The sequence below is a fragment of the Colobus angolensis genome, unplaced genomic scaffold (genome assembly GCF_000951035.1).
Source record: "Colobus angolensis palliatus isolate OR3802 unplaced genomic scaffold, Cang.pa_1.0 Scaffold104, whole genome shotgun sequence".
Taxonomy (NCBI): Eukaryota; Metazoa; Chordata; class Mammalia; order Primates; family Cercopithecidae; genus Colobus; species Colobus angolensis.
The window spans coordinates 2,409,738-2,430,050 of NW_012111364.1; the positions used below are offsets into that span (position 1 = coordinate 2,409,738).

Below are 20,313 nucleotides of genomic sequence, written 5' to 3' on the forward strand. Positions count from 1 at the left end.
AGAGACATTTTATTTCATAAAACATTTTCAACTAGGATATGAACAACTTGAAAAAATTTTCAAGGATTTTTTATCAGATTAAATAGATAGTTATTCGTGTGTGTGTGTGTGTGTGTGTGTGTGGTTTCTATTTAGTTGTTTCTAACAGTCTGGAAAATTTTACAGGAGAGTAATTCAAAGATAAATATGAAAAGTATCAAAAACGCAAAACCAAAAGAACAACAAGCATGTGTTACTGTGATTCATTTAACTATTCTCTTTAAAAGTGTTTTTGAACTCTCCATTCTGGTAATTTTTGTGTGTGTGTGTTTTTTGTTTTTTTTGTTTTTTTTTTGTTTTTTTAGTGTGTGGGTCTGTACAGTTCACTGCTTCATCTGTTTTTCTTAGTATTAAAAACTAAAACCACTCACGTAGTATGACACTGGAAATATTAAACTAAACCGTGGGCCTGACATTCATTTACGATTTGTGTCATATTGAGCATGTTTTGTAACCCCTTATGCCTCCAGTTTCCTCATTTATAAAAGAGCAAATAACTCTCATCTCTCAGTATTTTTGTAAGGGTTAAATATGGTTATGTTCATAAAGTTACTGATACAGTTTCTAGCATGTAATAGGAGTGCAGGCAATAATAAAGGATTTCCATTGACATGATTTTATTTTGACTAGATACTTCTTCAAAGACTGCTAGTCCTTTATTAAGATGCCATTATTATTTCTAACAATTAAAAGTACAATATTTGGGGCTAGAGGATAAGATAAAATAAGAGAGACGATACTCTTAAAGCAATCATATTGTGCTAGTCCAACAAGATACTGTAGTGTTATACTGCTTCTGACATAGGGAAACAGTCTTGCTGAACTTCTTACTAGTATTATTAATATTCAAAGCAAATAAAAAAAGTTTTCTGAATGTTTTGGTGATCCAAGGAGAGATGAAAACAAGAGGACAAAGCTGTTCATGGTATGTTTTTTTTCAAATCATGTAGATTCCAGCAAGAGAGAAATTTGGCACTGAAATTCCACATTAAAACCACTATCTCTTCAGAATTTTGTGTGGCCCATTTTGGCAGCTAATGGCATACTGTATCATATTTTCTTTTAAACCTCTGTTAATTGTCAGTGTTTGGTAGTATGAAATAAATACTCTAAGTGGGTCAGGCGCGGTGGCTCACGCCTGTAATCCCATCACTTTGGAAGGCCGAGGCGGGTGGATCACTTGAGGTCAGGAGTTCAAAACCAGCCCGACTAAGATAGTGAAACCCTGTCTCTACTAAAAATACAAAAGTAGCCGGGCATGGTGGTGCATGCCTGGAATCCTAGCCACTAGGGAGGCTGAAGCAGGAGAATCACTTGAACCTGGGAGGCAGAGGTTGCAGTGAGCTGAGATCGCACCATTACACTCCAGCCTGGGCAACAAGAGTGAAACTCTGTCTCAAAATAAATAAATAAATACTCAAAGTTACAATTGTGCCTATGTTTTCTATCACTTCAACTTTATTTTAAAATTTCAGCTTAATAAGACTATCACAGGCTTGTAAAACTTGTAATAGTGTGAGCCTAGTAGATCATATAATCTAATGTTGTTTGGATCTGGTCATTATTTGTGTGGGGTACTGTCCAAAAGAAAACCCTAGGTGCTTACAAGAGAAGATTTTAATTGTGTAGATAAAACTCTATACTGTTATTTTTTGCCATGTAGCCTTAAATTTTCAAAAGCACTTAAATTCAGATAACTGCAATAACTGCATTATTTACTTATTTTACTTTTACTTTTTCTTTATTTACTTTACTTTTACTTTTTTTTTTTTTTGACAAGGTCTGGCTCTGTTGCCTAGGTTGGAGTGCAGTAGTATGATCTGGGCTCACTGCAACCTCTGCCTCCTAGGTTCAAGCGATTCTCCTGCCTCAGCCTCCCGAGTAGCTGGGATTACTGGCACGTGCCACCATGCCTGGCTAAATTTTGCATTTTTAGTAGAGACGGGGTTTCGCCATGTTGGCCATGCTGGTCTCCAACCCCTGACCTCAGGCAATCTGCCCACCTCGGCCTCCCAAAGTGCTAGGAATACAGACCTGAGCCACTGCGTCCGGCCCCTACTTTTCTCTTTTTTTTAAGATTTTGCAAATGCTATTACAAGCATATTAAAACCATAACATAGTTCTCCCCCTATACTCAGTCAATCGATAGTAGATTCAGTACATCTGATCTATGGTGAAGTAAGTATCTCTGCAGATTTTACATTATTTATATTCACAGTTTACTTAAAACCCTAAAGAGAAAGATCCCATCTAAGTGTGAGTGAGGTAATACTAAATTCATCACACTCTTGTCAGGATTTCTCCAGCTTTGCTGCCTTCTTCACATGAGGTTCAGTAACTAAGATGTTGCATTCACATCAAGTTTAGTAACTAAGATGTTATGTTCACATTGAGCTTCCCAATAAACAGCAACTACGTCTCATAAAACGACTTTTTTGCTATCATTCCCACATGAATTCAGATATATATGTCCTTATTTTGGGAGATAATTACTTTTAGACTCGTTCTACAATATAGTGGTTATATGGTAAAAGTGGTATAAAAATGTATTTCCATTATCATTCATTCTAGGAAACTTTATGAAATAAATTTTCTCAATTGACTACACTCAATTTGAGATGTGACAATTGGAAAAACAGGCTAAAAGTATGGCATATATGTGATGCCTTTGCATTTAAACACATCTGCATAAAACTCAGGTTATTTATGCACTCTTGAAAACTTTTGGATTTTAAACATAAACTGTGAGCTTACCAGGAAATGAGAAGAAGTAAGCAAACAAAAAATCTAGTGAAGTACTAAGTTTAAAAGAGATAAAATATTGGCAAGATCTGGCACTATGCTCATCTTTCTTGAATGAGATTGGTGACATTAATTATTAATACAACTCAGTATTTTTTAGATAATAGACAAACGTTTTTGAAAAACTAGTTGAAACTCCTAGGTATGCATTGATACACACATTTTTTACTGAGTATATGATAATTTCAGATATGTGTTTACATACACATTTTGGCTCTGGATATTTAATGTGCCAAGTTTTAGAAATCATCAATATACAATAGACAAGTTTATATGGACTTGATTTTGTCGTCTCACCTCCACAAGGAGTTAGTCAAGTGTATAATCAATCCAACTTTGCACTGTTTACTTGTAGGGAAGCAAAACCACATTAAAATACATCAAACGTATTTATATTTTACTGAGATTTCTCATTTAGTCTAAGAGATTCGGATGCTTAATTAAGTTATACACTCCTTATTGCTAGAGGAATTTAACCAAAAGCATCAAATGAAAGATACTTGTTTTTCTCCCTTACTTAGAGGTTATAATATGTTATAATTCCAGATTTACACACTATTTGATAACAGAGCATTTCAGTCACTTCTGTACAGATATCTCAGACAATTGGGGCAAATCTTTTCTCTTTGCCCTGGCCTGATGTAGCTCCTTGAAATTTTAAGCAAACTCTGCCCTAAAGGAGAACCTCCATTCTGCCCTAGAGGCAGTAAATATGCAAATCAGAGAGTGCCTAGCAATTTTAAATGTGCAAATTCAAAACTGCACTTTGTGGTCAAACCTTTGGTAAAGCTTCCCAAATCAATATTATGTTTCCCAGCATAGCCTGAAAATGCAAATCAAGAGACAGAGAAGAAGGTAACTTTTTTTTTTTTTTAGTTTCTTGTCTGGGTATTTTAATTTGAAGAGAACTTTACTAGTGTTGCTAAATGGGAAGACTAATCAAATTAGATAGTTTGGGGTGTTAGTTTATTATTATTTTTAACTTCCACTACATTGATTAGTGCTTTAAAATGACAACAGCGCTTTGTTGCTTTGAATTTTTGCAGCATATTAGATCAGCTTTCATCACCATGAACTCATCTGTAACAAATTATAGGCAGTTTAATTTCTGTAAGCTGATTTGGCCAGTACTAATATGTCATAGAGCTCTTTGATCCACAAATTTTGAAACAAATAAAATTCTTTGTCCTAAATTAAATTTACATAATTTAATTTTTAGATTTAATTTAAAACTTTTAAAACCAGAGTGCTTTAGGAGCTAACATGAGGGGGTAACAATAAGCTCAAAAGAGGCACCCCCGGCCAGGTGCAGTGGCTCACGCCTGTAATCCCAGCACTTTGGGAGGCCGAGGCAGGTGAATCACCTGAGGTCAGGAGTTCGAGACCAGCCTGGTCAACAAGGTGAAACATTGTCTATACTAAAAATACAAAAATTAGCTGAGTATGGTGGCGGACGCCTGTAGTCCCAGCTACTCGGAAGGCTGAGGCAGGAGAATGACGTGAGCCAGGAGACAGAGCTTGCAGTGAGCCGAGATTACACCACTGCACTCTAGCCTGGGCGATAGAGCGAGACTCCGTCTCAAAAAACAAAAAAAACAGGTACCCCCAAATAGTTAAAGCATCTACTGGAGAGTCTGGCTTAAACCTTGTAAATTTATAATGAATGTTATTGTATTTTAAATATCATAGATTAATAGATTTGTGAAAAATATCCAGAATAAGTACACTAATAATCAACAAAACACTCATCTCATATAATTTAAGAACAACAAAGTAAGATAACAAATGTAACTTATTTAGATATATAATTATTTCTAGTTTTAAGTACTGTGGTTAAAGTACTAAGTTTAAATACTTGTGAGGATCACTTAAAAATACAGTCTGCTATTAATAATAAGTCCCATATGGTGAATTCTTACAGTGTGCAGATACTGTGCAAAATGTTGCACAAAACTTACTCCATATGGTCCTCCCAACAACCCTTTTAAGGATGTCATTATTATTATTCCCATTTTACAGATGAGGAAGTTGGGAGTTAGAGATGTTAACAACAAAATGTCATACTCCCGTGCAATATCACAACTGAGATTCAAAATCGGTTCTACCAGATGACAAGGTGCATGTTTATAACCATTGTGCTGTACTTGTACTAATGATCCTTAAACTATAATCTGTGGATGCATAATAGGACAGTGTGAATATGCAGTCATCTTAATATTTTTGCACGGGTTAAACTGCAGCTTGTTATGGTTGTTGAACTTTGTACATTTTATTCGTGAAGAAACAGAAGTGAATGCATATGAAATACCTCCTTTCTCTGCCACAAAACATTTGCCTTTGAAGTCGCCACTTAGTTAGTTTGGATCATAGTCAAGCATTTAACAAAAGTTAAAATGTAATGCCAAACTTCATTGGTTGGATTTTTTATTAGATAAGGTAGAAATGAAAGCAGCAGGCAATTTAATTAGCAGTAATTTTTCAGGGCGAGTCATTACTTTGATGAACTTCAGAGCAATGTTTATGGCTCCTAATTAACCATGTTAGTCATTTGATTGAATAATCACTTTGGAAATGTTTCTACAATTTGATTAGAGTCTGACCCACTCTGATAGTCATAAATTAACTGATATCACTTAAGGATAACATGACTTTACTTACTTTATGGGGATAATCTCCTCTTAGCCATATTTTTTTCAGGCTTCTCTGGACTGTATAAAGGACACAGGTTTTAAGTATAGACCAGATTTAAACAATGCTAGCCAAGCGTGTCCATTTTAAGAGGTAGATGTTAACTTTATTTACACTAGAGTATAAATAGTCATAGGAATTGGCAGAAACACAATCACATTCCATATATTTCCAAATTGCCATCCATTGCTTTTTTGAGAATTTAGTTCACAAGTTGGGCCTTTGGAAGTGTAATGGAGATTCCGCCATTAGCCTTATCATATAAGTTATTAATTTATTATGAATTATAAGTCAGTATATCTTAAATATCATCAATTTGAATTTATTGAGAATATTATGAAGTAAATCAGCCATTTGAATAAGGAAGGTATGAGTGAAATTATCCATCAGATCTCAAGTTTGATGTCAAATATCTAGTTTTCCAGGATTATGCTAATTTTGTAATGTGTTAAAACACCTTTATAAGATGTTCTTTGACATTAAATAGTGAATTTCTCAGAAATGTTTGCATTTTCTTTCTCCTTCCTTTTCTCCCACTCTGGGAAGGAAAGACTGCATTTAGTCACACTTGTATGTAATAGAGTTTAGCCTATCTGTTTTCCTCTAGCTGCCTCCAGAGTCAGCCAGCTGTTTTCATAGCTGCAATCCAGGTGTGCAGCAGTCAATAAAAGTATTTTGTGGCAGGGTGTCAACATTAGTTCAACAAAATGCTTGCCTCAAAGCAGCTGCTGAGCTGATGGCAGAGTTATTAACACTGTCCCTTCCAGCCCCAGCTGCTTTAAGGGACCTTATGTCTGGGAATAAATCAAAATAGCATTAAAAATTAATTTGAAGTACCATTGGTTAAGAAGCTGGGCTAAAATGGATTGCTAACTATTTGGTAACCTGAAAGATTAACTATACTGCAACCCTATTATAAATGCAGATATCAGGAAACAGTGTTAACTCTGTTTTTTATATGGTCAGAATTATATGCATCGTAATACTTCATATAAAGAAGGCATAGTATAATAGCATAATAAAACTTTTGATAATACATTTTACAGTATTTTCAACTTGCAAGCTTCTAAATATTTCAAATGTTGTTATATTCATAGAATGCTATGGGATTAATACAAATTTATTTGCTAAATGTCCTGGTGCATATTTAAAACTTGTGACCCTGTTTCCAGGACACCATCACATTCATGCGGGTTGCTGTTTGAGCTGGTCTTTAGCAAGGTTTATTTGGGTAAAACTTTGAATTCACCTTCCTGTTCAAGAGAATCAGCATTCACCAAGATATATGCTCTTCATTCTTTCATTTCATGTGTGGGCCCTGCATGAAATGTTGATTATATGTTGACATGTTCCCCACATGGGAACCCGTGTCCATTTCTGTAACTTTTCTGTCTGCACCCTGTCCATTGATAACCGCAGCGTTTCAGCTCCAGACTCTTTTTGACCAATGTTGTTTCCTCTTTCAGAAGTGCCTAGCTGCCACTCCATTTATATGAGGCAAGAAGGCTTCCTGGCTCATCCCAGCAGAACAGAAGTTAAGTATCCATCATTGAAATTCCGTATAAATACCATTCAGAATAATCAGACATCCCAAATATGATGTCATTTAATTAATCATTGTATTATTTGGGAAAAATCATTTATGTTCCCTAAGCAATTGTTTTAAGACTATTTCCAAAGTAAAAAGAAGATGTTTCAAGTAGTGCTATCTTGTATTGGGTTGTTAACGTGAGTCATATGCACAGAAACAATGGAAAAGTGGATTTCTGTGTTCTTTTTTGCCAACAATCACATCCTTTTAAAATAGAACACATGCTTTATAGATTAGCCCCCTTTACTACTACTGAAATGTATCTTTGAGGAATATTTGGTTTTGCTTTTACAGACCTAGTCAGAGTTTTGGAGTAAAATACCATCGATTTAAAGGTTTTCATCTTTAAATGTTCTGGATTTTATATTTTTGGACAAATAATTTATATGAATGAGATTTCACATAGGAGGCCTAGGGAAGGAGTTTTCTCATAGACAGGCTTGTGATAACCGTGGTAGGAAAGCTTTGCCTCTAAAGGACTTTGATACCTAAAAAGTAATGGTAAAAATGATTTCGTCTGGATATAATCCTCAGTAAAGGATTTCTGAAATATGTGCATGCTTCCTAACCTAAACACTCTACGTCTGTTTAGTAGGATTGACTGGGATGCATCCTTTTAGGCTAGGTCTAATATTGGTTATTTTGTATAAATGATATTAGTAGAATTTTAAAGGGTAGTATGAGATGGTAAATGTAAAATATTTGAAATTAAAAGTTTTGCACAAATGCAATGTAATTATCGTTGCTTCTGTTGTTAGTATTATACACCCACTATAAAGACCAATAAATTTGAGAAATAAAAGTAAACTCTATGAAATTTATTCCTGGTAATCACAGATAGCGACAACGAAAGTTCACAGTGAAGGATATTTGAGAGAGGAAATTATTATGAAAAGCTGTTGATTTATTTTGCATTTTTTTCTGGGGACTTATGTTACAGAAAAAAAAAGGAAACTTTTCTTTCCTCTTATTTGCTAATTGAGTACAGGAAGGTTAACCCACCTAAATATTTTTACAAGAGAGTAAGGGGATAAAATAAATCTGTCTCAGAGCATCAGACTAATAATATAATGTGAATACCAGTAATTCACCTTGCTTTTCACTTTTTCATTGAACAATAAAATTTAGATGAATCTGAAAAAGGAGACAATGCATGATAAATCCTTGCCAATGTTTAGTGAGCTCTGGCTTGAGTTAGCAATATAAATAACTAACTTTTACATTTCACTGTGTAGTAGGCATCACTCTAAACTACAGCAGCCCTATACCATGGTAGGTGGTGTTACTGTCATCCCATTTAGTAGAAGACAAAACTGAGGCACAGAGGTTAAATAATGTGTCCAGAGTCAAGGAACTGAAAGGTGGTGGCAGAGTCATTTTCTATCACAATTTTTATTTTAGATGGTTATATTTTAAGTGTTTGTGGGCTTCATTTCTATCATGAATAAATGTATTCCTTTTTTCATCCACAGGCTGTATGTTCGAAAAGGGCCCCAGGCAGTTTTATGATGACACTTGCGTTGTCCCAGAAAAATTCGATGGTAGGTTTTACACTTTGCTTCAAGTTTTGATTTTTTTAAAGATAGAATGATTACCTTCACTTCTTCTGAAAACAGTGGACATCCCTACTTAAAGATTTCTATGCACATAATTCATCATGCACTTAATTTTAGCTAAAGTTGACCTATTACAATTTATCTCTTTCCTTGCCCCAGTAAGAAGCCATTTCTTTTGTATTAGGGAAGAGTTCCCTTTTGGAGAAGTAACCAAAGAGCATCATTCTTGCTGAGCTTTGTGTAGGGTAAGAGGGGGCTTTCCATTGCCCTGCTGAGCACATGCAGCTTGTTATTGGAGATTTATTGAAAGCTGATCCTGTAATTAGCAAAGCAGAGCAGAAAACGTGCCACTGTGCATGTACTGATGACTAATGCAACCTCTCTTCTTTTATTGTTCATGAAAAGATGCATTATGGAACACAGGAACAACATAACTGCCCATTTAGTTAGTGATTGTTAGTCCTTTTTTTTTTTTTTTTTTACTGGGGAAGATGTATGTTACTAATGTAGCATGACTTTGTAATTGCTTAAAAGGGAGTTAGGAAAGCATTACCTTTTTAATATCACTTGCTATTGCAATGCAAAGGTCTCAGATGTTAGAAAAGGGTGTCAAACTAAATTGATTTTTTTTTTTTTTTTGACAAAGGTGACAAAAGTTGGCATCTTGAGGAAGCTTGGGTTAAAAGTAAACAGTTAATTGTTTTAGTGGATCTTCAGAGTGGTCTTCATATTTCCTGCTTTGATTGTTTGACAGGAAACAAGCAGGGGCCCTCTGATTAGCTGATTGCACAAACTTTGGGGATCTTGGCTATAACGACTTGGGCACTCTCTGAAGTTTTAAACTGTCATTATTTAAACAGCAAAGTACATGGTCAGATTGCTTTTCAATTTCTAATTAGTTGCTTGCAGTCTACCCTATGTTCCCAAGCTTTCTGCTGCCCTTACCCTTCTCAGAACGGGTGGTAAGTCTAGGGAAGATCTGCTTCTTTATCCACGCTTCAAGTTTCTAAATGCATTCAAGGAAAAAAAAAAACCTATAGGAATCACATTTTTGATTTTATTCTACAATAGATGCTAGCTTTTAAGCTTTGTGTTTCAGAGGAGTGAACTTTACTATTCAGCAACATTAGCAGACCATCAGAATTCTTAAAATACAGCTTTTTCTCTTGAGACAAAGTGTAAAGCCTCTTACTCTTGGAATGACCTTCGTTAGTTTCTTTCGTGTTTGGTGAGCTTCATGTTTTCAGAGATCTTGAAAATTAGTAAGGGCATATAAGGAAGAAAAATATCTCAAAATTATGGATAGAATTACAATATAATCTGACAGGCCAAAGTCACACTAATATTTAGGGAACTAGCTGCCTTGATTATTTATTCCCTTCGACTTTTAAATACTCTTAAATTTTATACTAATAAAACATTTTTTGGAAGATAGTATTTGTCTTGTATTTTATAAGTAATGTAGAACAAGAAGAAAGAAAAATGAGGGGTTTATTTTTTCACTGTGCATGGTCAGTGTGATCAGTCACATTTATAGGCAGAAGCAATATAGAGACTATAAAATTTAACAGTGTTTCACTCTATCTGCATAATTGCTTAGTTACTCCCATAAAAAAAAAATTGTAAATCTCAGAAGGAAAAACTGAGATAAATAAAACTGTCATTGAAATCAATATGAAGATACACTTCTATATTATCATGTTAAGAACAAAACAACATCATGATTTTAGCAGCTATTGACTCACACATTTTATATTTTGGTTTAGGTTTTTCAAATGTTGCCCTTTCTATAATTATTTTAAGAGGTATATGTCTCTACTGACGATAGGTAAGTTTTAGAAAGTGTGCAATTTGGTATATTTTATAATTCACACTTAGTATGACTACATAGGCTTAGATATATTTTGTCTGAATTGTTTCTTAGTGGAGAAGAGTAATTTATGCATTAACAGTGATACACTTGCCGGGCCCTTGACACTCAATCCCCAATGTGAGCAGTTCCACATATTTTTGAGACATGTGGCCGCAGATAGAGTAAATAATCAGCAGTCATAAAACTTTGTATTTTTTTTGTAAAATTAATATAACTGACTAGATTTATACCAGAGGCATTGTAACATGAACACCTTTATTGCTGTGCTCTATTTAACAGATTTTCACACTAGATATGAATATCAAATAAATGTAACACAAACTTTTTGTGCTTAAAAATACATACTTACAGAAATCTCTCATGCATGCATTTTTAAATTGGACTTTTAGAAAAAAAATAGCAAGTTAAATTCAAGTGAGTGAAGGACAAACAAGAGATAAAGAAAAATGAGAGAGAATTTCTGTTAGCAGTTGAAAAAGTAGTAGCTTTAATAGGAAGGTATATGATGTGGTGAAGAAAGGTACTAATAGTAATATGATAATGCAGTATGCCCTGAATTACCCATAAGATTTTCCTTATTTGTATGAAGTGAAGATTACTTAACTCAGTTTAGGATACTATTAAATTTGCTTTGAAATATTTGCATTAAAATTTTCAATAGTTTGTCATGAGCCGGTCAATAAGTTATTTATAAATTATAGTTTGCAGAATTTAATTTGTATGAATAAAATGTCCAGAGCTTAAGATTGATTATTCCCTCTTCAGTGTTGCTTAGAGCAGTGGGTAATAGCATTAACAATAAAAGCAAAGAAGTCTGATTAGATACGATGGTTTTTAAAGAGATCAATTTTAAAAAAAGATAGTTCCACAATATGTTTGTAAGTAAAAGATGTGTGTCACTCACATTGACACAGGATTTATTCTGCACCTGTGTTATATATAGTTATCTATAAGTTTGTACAGCTTGCTCGTTTATATTCAACCATTTAACCATTTTAAATTCATTTTTAATGGTAACAATATATTTCATGAAAACCTATAAAGTGGTTGATTGTGGTTTAACCATATTAGTGATTGATTTAAGATGAATTTTATGTAAAATAGCATAATATTGCTAATAACAGAAACTTAAAAATGTTTTAATTTAGGAGACATCAAACAAGAGCCAGGAATGTATCGGGAAGGACCCACATACCAACGGCGAGGATCACTTCAGCTCTGGCAGTTTTTGGTAGCTCTTCTGGATGACCCTTCAAATTCTCATTTTATTGCCTGGACTGGTCGAGGCATGGAATTTAAACTGATTGAGCCTGAAGAGGTTAGTTTAATAGATTTTAATTAGGGCACTCAGGTGTGTTATAACATAAAGAAACTGACATATTTGATTAATATACCAAAAATGTATTCTTAATCATTTTAAGACTTTAGGGAAACTTTCTGAATTAAAAAGCATGCAAAGATAAAACATGTCTACCTTTAAAATCACCAGTGTATTGCATGTTCCTTCCAGTTGAATACAATCCTACAAAATTGATGTTGGAGAAAATTAACCAGAGCATCCTTTGCACCTTTATTTAAGAATGTCTGGCTTCAGGCCGGGCGCGGTGGCTCAAGCCTGTAATCCCAGCACTTTGGGAGGCCGAGACGGGTGGATCACGAGGTCAGGAGATCGAGACCATCCTGGCTAACACGGTGAAACCCCGTCTCTACTAAAAATACAAAAACTAGCCGGGCGAGGTGGCGAGCGCCTGTCGTCCCAGCTACTCGGGAGGCTGAGGCAGGAGAATGGCGTAAACCCGGGAGGCGGAGCTTGCAGTGAGCTGAGATCCGGCCACTGCACTCCAGTCCGGGCGACAGAGCGAGACTCTGCCTCAAAAAAAAAAAAAAAAAAAAAAAAAAAATATCTGGCTTCAGGGTTTCTAAAGGACCATCTGAATTAGAGAAAAGAGGCAGGAGGTTTTATGGTCCTTAGGGGAGAGAAACGATGTCTGCAAAAGTCAACTGGTTGGGGGATGGGCAAATGATTCTTTCAAATTAGCAATCATTATTTGGACAACCTGGATTTTGTCATGAGGGTTGGAGAGGAGCATTTAGAGGCCAGAGTTATGTTCAAAAGAAGATGGAGGAAAAACAGCTGTGGCGGATAAAGGGATGCAAGGGCAACAGTGGAAAATTCTCAGCCCTTAAGTGTCTCTTACAAGACACAGGCCTGGTAGAAACATTTTCCTTTGTTAGTGACACTTGTTCCAAGTCAGCTGGACTGGCATACTCCTTTAGAAGGGTGGAATGAAGTTTAAAATGTTGCCATAGCACATAAGAAATTACTAAAATAAGAAGAGCCTGGACAGAGATAATACTGTATGGACAAATGGAGGACACCTTCAACTAACTTCAATTGTCCCCTCCTTCCCACTCCCTACATACAAATGTAGTATTTCCATGAAGAGTTTCTCAGTTCAGTTTTTATTCTTCCTAGAACTAGCTTTAGGCTTAAGCCTGCTATTGTTCCTGTAGCATAACTCATCAATAGCATTTTGGACTTCTGATGGAAAGGTAAAGTTAATATCAAGTTGTTGTGTCTTCATTACTAAAGATACTTTCTCTGCTACTATTAAAATTAACTTTAGTTTATATCAGCCAAAAAAGCAATGGAAAATTTTAGCTAGCATACCCCTGACTGATTATATTAGGTATTGAATCTAAACATCTCAGTAATATTGAAAAATTCAGTTAGTTTAAAAAAATGTTTGAACCCAAAGTGATTTTCATATACAGTGAACATCCACACCCTTGACTACTGGGTCCATCCATCTTGAATTTTCTGTCTTTATTAAACCATGTATTCAGTTATAATCAGATAATATGCCCTAATTTGATGTCCAGAAGATAAAGTTACATAACTTATTAAAATTTAAGAGATTATCTGACTCAAGAATGTACTGAAAGTATGAAATAAAAGGCACTGGTTAGAACAGTTAAGTCTCCTTCAGTTAAGTCTCCTATTAATACTTTAGTAACACTAGAGGGTTGGTTTTGTGGTATCTCCCTTGGCCCACATCAAGCACGCACACACAGAAGACTCAATGTCAGTATTTGAAAATTCTCATTATCTAGGATGATGTTTGGGTGTTTGAATGCTGTAGTGTGTTTAAAATTAACTTAGCTGTCACAGAAGATTAGTTTTTCATAGATATACTTAAATGATGTGAGTGAAAGAACCACAAAAATGTTAAGCACTAACAAATTGAAACTAGAAGCATTTAACAAAGTAATTTGAAAGCCCTTTCTCATGATGGGAGTGTGTGCTCTTCACCTCATGGAAGATGTTAATAATCACTGCAAGAGATGGTTCATGCTGGAACTGAGCACATTCAACAGGGATTTGTATCAATTAAACAGTTATTTCCCTCCACCTGTGATTAAAATAAACTGAGCAGAGGTTTTTGTTGTTGTTGTTGTTCTTGCCATATATTTGTTAAGGTAGGGAACATTACTGAATTATGCCAGTATTTCTTGATCCACTCAGAAGAAGAAAAATTCTTTTGCAAATGATTAAGCTTTTTATGTAGCAACTGTTGATTTTTATGATGTTCAGATTTGAATAAGTAGGAGATTTGACCAGATGACCATTAAGTTTCATCAAATTCTGAGTTATTGTGATTTTTAAATGGAGGGAAGAAGTAGAATTACATCTGTTCCAAACAACAGACTGACATTTAGACAACTTTTCTGTAGCAGCCTCATAAAGTTAAAAGGAGGCTGGATAATTCAGAGTCAGTAGAGCATTTCCAAATAATAACTAACTCAATGGGAATTGTGCAATAAGCACTGAATGTCTCCTAAGGCTTTTGTTCAAAATGAAACATCCCGTATCTGATTGCTGCATTGCTGACTGTTGCTATTACTTCCATCAGGCAATGACTGTAGGGTCTTGTTTAAATTTCTTCTTTGGAAAGAGTTTGTGAAATTTCTTGTCTGTGTGACCTGTGGTCACCCTGTTCCCTCTACTGCCTAGCAGCTCATTGGGTGCCTGTGTCAGCACAATCCGTGAAAGATGTCTCTGAAGCCATCTTATTGGAAATACTGATGGGTTCCATTTCTTTATATTTCAACTTGCAGTTTAAAATGATATTGAGTGAGACTCCAGACCTGCACAGATTATCTGCTCAATGTATTTAGGGTAACTTTAGAAAACACATGATCTTTAAAGTCTCTTTTTCTGAGATATTTGAGATAATGAAATGTTATTTTTGGATTAGTCATGACTCCTAGGGAATTGTTCCAGGAAACATTTTTTTTAGGTTTTTTTTTTTTGAGATGGAATCTCTCTCTGTCACCCAGGTTGGAGTGCAGTGGTGCGATCTTGGCTCACTGCAAACTCTGCCTCCTGGGTTCAAGTGATTCTCCTGCATCAGCCTCCCCAGTAGCTGGGACTACAGGTGTGCACCACTACACCCAGCTAATTTTTGTAATTTTAGTAGGGACAGGGTTTCACTATGTTGCCCAGGGTGGTCTTTCCTGACCTCAGGTGATCTGCCCACCTCAGCCTCCCAGAGTGCTAGGATTATAGGTGTGAGCCACAGTGCCTGGCCAGGAAATAATTATTAACATAGTAAGTCATCTGTAAGACTCAGTATAAAAGTCTCTTGATGAAGTTGAAGCTTGTTGAGCTGGAAGAGTTACCAGGAAGTCTGATAGCCAGGCCCTGATTGTTGTTTTCAGGTTCAATGTTACATATTCGACCATGATATTTTAAAATAAGTTGAATAATGCTTGAACTATTACATTGTCTTATGTAATTTATTTGACAATAAGAGTGAATGCCATAGTGCTATCATCTTTTTACTCTCTTCGCTAACAACTTAAGTTTTCATTTGAAGGTGTATTATAAGGAAGTCACTGGAAGTTTTCCCACCATTTTCCCCACTCGTGTTGGAAATTATGCCTTGACTTTGAGTGGTGTTGGATATGGTGGCAATTGGTGGGTCATATGTGAACGCTGAATGAACTTTCTCAGTTGGTGGTTGGTCTACCTGGCCTGGAATTATTTATGCTGTTAATTTAAAACTTTTGCCTTGTCTGCATCTCTTAAGCATATTGCTCTCTCCCATTTACCTCAACTTTACTAGGAATATCACATGAAAACAACTCTAAGAATACATTTTATTGTTGTTAAATGTCCACTAATACCCATGATGCTGAGAGTGAACCGGCATGATAAGCATCAAACTCTGTGGTATTTTTGAAAATCATATTTCTCTCCCTAGAGACCTCCACAACATTGTCTTAAAGTTGTGGCGAGTATTTTATTTTCTAGGTGCATCCTGGTGAGTTTCTAGGAAACAATCATTTATAAATGAATAAGGATTCAGGAATTATTGTTTAAGGAGATACTAATACTTTATTTTCACATCCCCTCCAGGTTTGCATGTTGTTCGGCTGCTATGCCTATTAAAAGTTCACTGATGTCCATAGTTAGGTTTTTGAATGAAATATTCTTTAGAAAATGCTTTCATTTCTTATTGCCTCCCCCTCCAGGCCCCCCACCCCCTTTTCAATTCACTACTGCTCAGAAGCTTTACATTAAAATGAAGTTTATCTTTGGAAAATTAAGATGTACCTGTCACTGTGATTATCTGCTGGGATATACAATGTTGTCCCTGTTACATCACATCTCTCTACTCCTAAAAAAGCATACTGATGCATGTCATTAAAGTACTTTATGTCTTCACTCAGAGAATAAAAATTACTGAGAGAGAAAATAGCTAGAATCGGTATTTCTAAAAGAAAAGAAAAAAAACAGCCTTGGAGAAAGGTTATTACTAATAAAGCGAAGAGAGACAGAATGATCTCTTTGAAAAGCGTTCTATTTTAGTATATGTGACATAGCAACAACTTGGAATTTTATGGAAATGAAGGCACTCCCTAGCCCTATTAGATAATGTCCTCTTGCGGTTGCCTAGGTTTGCATGGCAGCTGCAGTTTCTGCTCAGACTAATAAAAAGCGGAAATTAATGAGAGAGTGACTTTAGCTGGGGTAGCAAAAGCAAGCTACACTATTCTGTATACTGCTTTGGCTAGCCTGGGGTGGTGATGAGGTAGGGATATATATACATTGAGGAGAGAGGATTTTTTTAAAACTCTATTGAAGAACTCTTAGATACATTGCTCCTCCAAAGCCACATAATAAAAAGCTCTGAGATTTTTTACTAAACAACAGAGTAGACATTCTGCTTTAGAGATTTTTGTTTGCGGACTCATATACATGGTGACCTTTTCCACTTCCTTCTTAAATTTAGCATCCAATTACTGTTCTCTAAATGAATGCTTAATTCATCAGTTTAGTATTTCCCACAGTTTTATTCTGCTACTGCTTTAGGCAATAAAAAGTATTTGCAGTCGGTTTATTAATTTGTATACTGTTTCCTCTGCTACACACATTGTCACTTGTTCACTCTTTCACATAGTATAGAGCAGGGTATCTTTTTTCCTTTGGCTTATCACAACCTCAGTAAAACACCTTTACAAGGAGATCACTAAGCTACTCTTTATCCATAGTTTTTGTCTGAAAAACCAAGAAGGATAAAACAGACAGTATATCTCAGAATGAAAAACATGCCTTATTTTGGTGAACTGTAACTTGTTCATTCCTGTTGTGAAAACATTTCCTTATTTTCATTTAATTTTGTATCCAAAACAATAGTGACAAATAATTCCATTGTGGTGCTTCAGTAGGATCACTGCATGCCTGGTTTAAAATACAAACCAGGCCAGATGCAGTAGCTCACGCCTGTGTTGGGAGGCCAAGGTGGGTGGATCACTTGAGGTCAGGAGTTCGAGACCAGCCTGGCCAACATGGTGAAACCCATCTCTACTAAAATTACAAAAATTAGCCAGGCGTGGTGGGGCCCACCTGTAATCCCAGCTACTCAGAAGGCTGAGGCAGGAGAATTGCTTGAACCCGAGAGGCGGAGGTTGCAGTAAGCCAAGATCGCACCACTGCACTCCCAGTCTGGGTGACAGAGCAAGATTCCATCTCAAAAAAAAAAAAAAAAAAGAAAACCAGGACATGGGAAATCCAGATTACGATAGCTTTTGCTACTTTGCTTATATCCTTGACTTGGACATTTTTGTGGGTTTGGAAGTAATTAGTTAATTAATTTTTGTGAAATATGCTGATAAGTTAATACTTAACACTACAATGTAATTCTGTTTTGGCGGCAGGTGGCCCGACGCTGGGGCATTCAGAAAAACAGGCCAGCTATGAACTATGATAAACTTAGCCGTTCACTCCGCTATTACTATGAGAAAGGAATTATGCAAAAGGTGAGCAGCTAATACAGCATTAAAATTCATTGAAATGTTGCACATTAATCTGCACGTCATACTTTAAACGCCACATATCATTGCATTGCTGAAGCAAGGTTTTTACTCATTTTAACAAATGCTTAGCTCTTGGTTTTGGTATTACAAGCCTTTCTATGTATAAATGCATAGACATTGTAGACAAATGTGTAGCGATATTATATACAAAATAATAGGCTTTCTGGAAGGTCCTGCTTTGCTGCACATGGTTAGAAAGGTTGTTTTAGTATTAATATCACATCTGTCTTCAGAAGTTTTTATTGTGCATTGTCCACAATTATATGAGTTTGAAATGCTTTTGTTTGTAGCAATAAAGAATCTTAGAATAAATTTGTACTTTTTTCTTGTTTTGATTCTTAAAACAGACATTTCTTTTTCTCATTTGTAAAAACATTTTTTTCCTTACCTCAAATCTTGCCTAGTTTTATCATCTGATAGTTTGACATCCTAAACCATTCATTAAAAAGTGAACATTTGATCTTATTTGGTTGGTGGAAGTTCAATATATTTTATTTCAAATGGGCTTCCCATAATATTTGAAAGTAGTTTTTTGTTTGTTTGTTTGTTTGTTTTGAGACAGATTCTAGCTCTGTCGTCTAGGTTGGAGTGCAGTGGCGTGATCTTGATTCACTGCAACCTCTGTCTCCCAGGTTCAAGCAATTCTCCTGCCTCAGCCTCCTGAGTTGCTGGGACTATAGACGCGCACCACCACGCCCAGCTCATTTTTGTCTTTTTAGTAGAGATGGCATTTCGCCATATTGGTCAGGCTGGTCTTGAACTCCTGACCTCAGGTGATCTGTCTGCCTTGGCCTCCAAGGGGCTAGGATTACAAACATGAGCCAATGCACGTGGTCAAAAGTAACTTTTTAAAAAAGAGTAGAGACAAAACAAGTGAATTACACTTAAAATATAAAATTTTTGAAGAAAGGAATAAATAAATGAATGAAGGTAAAACATGGATATTTGTTTTTATTACACCCTTTAGCTTTGCATGTGTACAGAAATCTAATTGCTTTGACTATGAACCAAGTTTATGATTTACCTATTGTGAACGTTATAGTTTTATTTTGTATTGTTTGTTTACTTTAGGGTTTGTAAACATAGTTACATGTTATAGATTGGGCATATTTTTATGTCACCATAGTTATACTGAGAAAAACTAGACCAGTTGCTACATGAGGCTTATTAGAGCAGCGAAAAATAGCACTGTTGACTTTCCTCGAACATTGTCTATTAACAAGAGGCTTATTATCTTAATGCTGTAGGATTTGCTGGCTCACATGTTAGAACTTCCATGATCCTTAAAAGAAAACGCTGACTTCCATTTTCAGTTGCTTCCTGTTTTCTGAATCATGCCTTCAAAATATGTAACTGTTCACTACCTGCTCCTCCTGTCTTTCTCATCTCAACCTTGGGGTCATTTCTAATTCCTCCCTTTCTCTTAACTACTTTTGTGTAGTCAGATCCTTCAAATATGTTCCATTCCTTTTTTTTCACCACCATCCTCCTAATGCAGGGGCACGTCACCTGGGCTGTCACAGATGGTGCTCAGCAGTGTCCCTGGGCAGTATTGCACAGTAGTAACAGATAAGGCAGTCAGGAATTGGGTTTGAATGCTAGCCTCTCACCAGATTACATTCTTGAACAGATTATTTTCCTAGTAAATGGTGATAATTCTTACCTCATTAAAGTTGCTGTGATTACTAAATGAAATAATGTGCTTGACATACTTTACATTGTAACTGGCACAGTAAGAGTCTCCAATAAAGGGTAGCTTCAGTTCATCTCATCTCCTGAAGTCAGTGTAAGCCAAGGCATATTTGGTGTATCTCTCTTGACCATCAAGTCTCTTATTAAAGGGAGCATTTGCAGAGAACTAAAAATTATTATGAGACCCCTAATTACACCTCAGCTTTTACATACAGTGGTAGACAGGGTATCTCTAGGCTGTCATGCCTGGTCTTAAATATTCTCAAATGTGTTCAAACTTGTTACTAGTATCACCACTTCCATATTCCTCTTTATTCATCCTTGTACCCCATATCACATTTATGTGTGTTTTCTTTTAATAAATTAATAAAGCAAAATGCTATCAAATAATGGTGGCATAGATACTGAATGATGGATTAAAGTGTTGTTACTCCTCACGTTTTTCCCCATTAGGCGTAACTGTCAGAGGAAACTATTTACAACTCATTAATCAGCAAATATAGGAAAGTGCAATGTAATAGACCTTTTGGGGTGTCACTGTATAATGTAAGAAAGGGCAAGCTGTTGGCCGGGCGTGGTGTCTCATGCCTGTAATCCCAGCATTTTGAGAGGCTGAGGTAGGCAGATCACAAGGTCAGGAGATGAGACCATCCTGGCTAACATGGTGAAACCCCGTCTCTACCAAAAAA

General features: G+C 35.8%; 1 protein-coding gene across 5 annotated transcripts in view; it reads left to right on the plus strand.

Annotated features, from left to right (window-relative positions):
* The window catches only part of ETV1 (ets variant 1), a 99,395-nt gene that overhangs the window by 70,920 nt on the left and 8,162 nt on the right, over positions 1–20,313 (plus strand). For 4 of the 5 annotated variants that reach the window (XM_011942834.1, XM_011942848.1, XM_011942866.1 and 1 more), the window contains 5 exons: positions 6,996–7,063; position 7,794; positions 8,593–8,661; positions 11,698–11,867; positions 17,774–17,875. In XM_011942834.1, the coding sequence (XP_011798224.1) occupies positions 6,996–7,063; position 7,794; positions 8,593–8,661; positions 11,698–11,867; positions 17,774–17,875 (410 nt within the window). The remainder of the gene's footprint in view (positions 1–6,995; positions 7,064–7,793; positions 7,795–8,592; positions 8,662–11,697; positions 11,868–17,773; positions 17,876–20,313) is intronic. The other variant, XM_011942841.1, reaches the window with a different exon arrangement.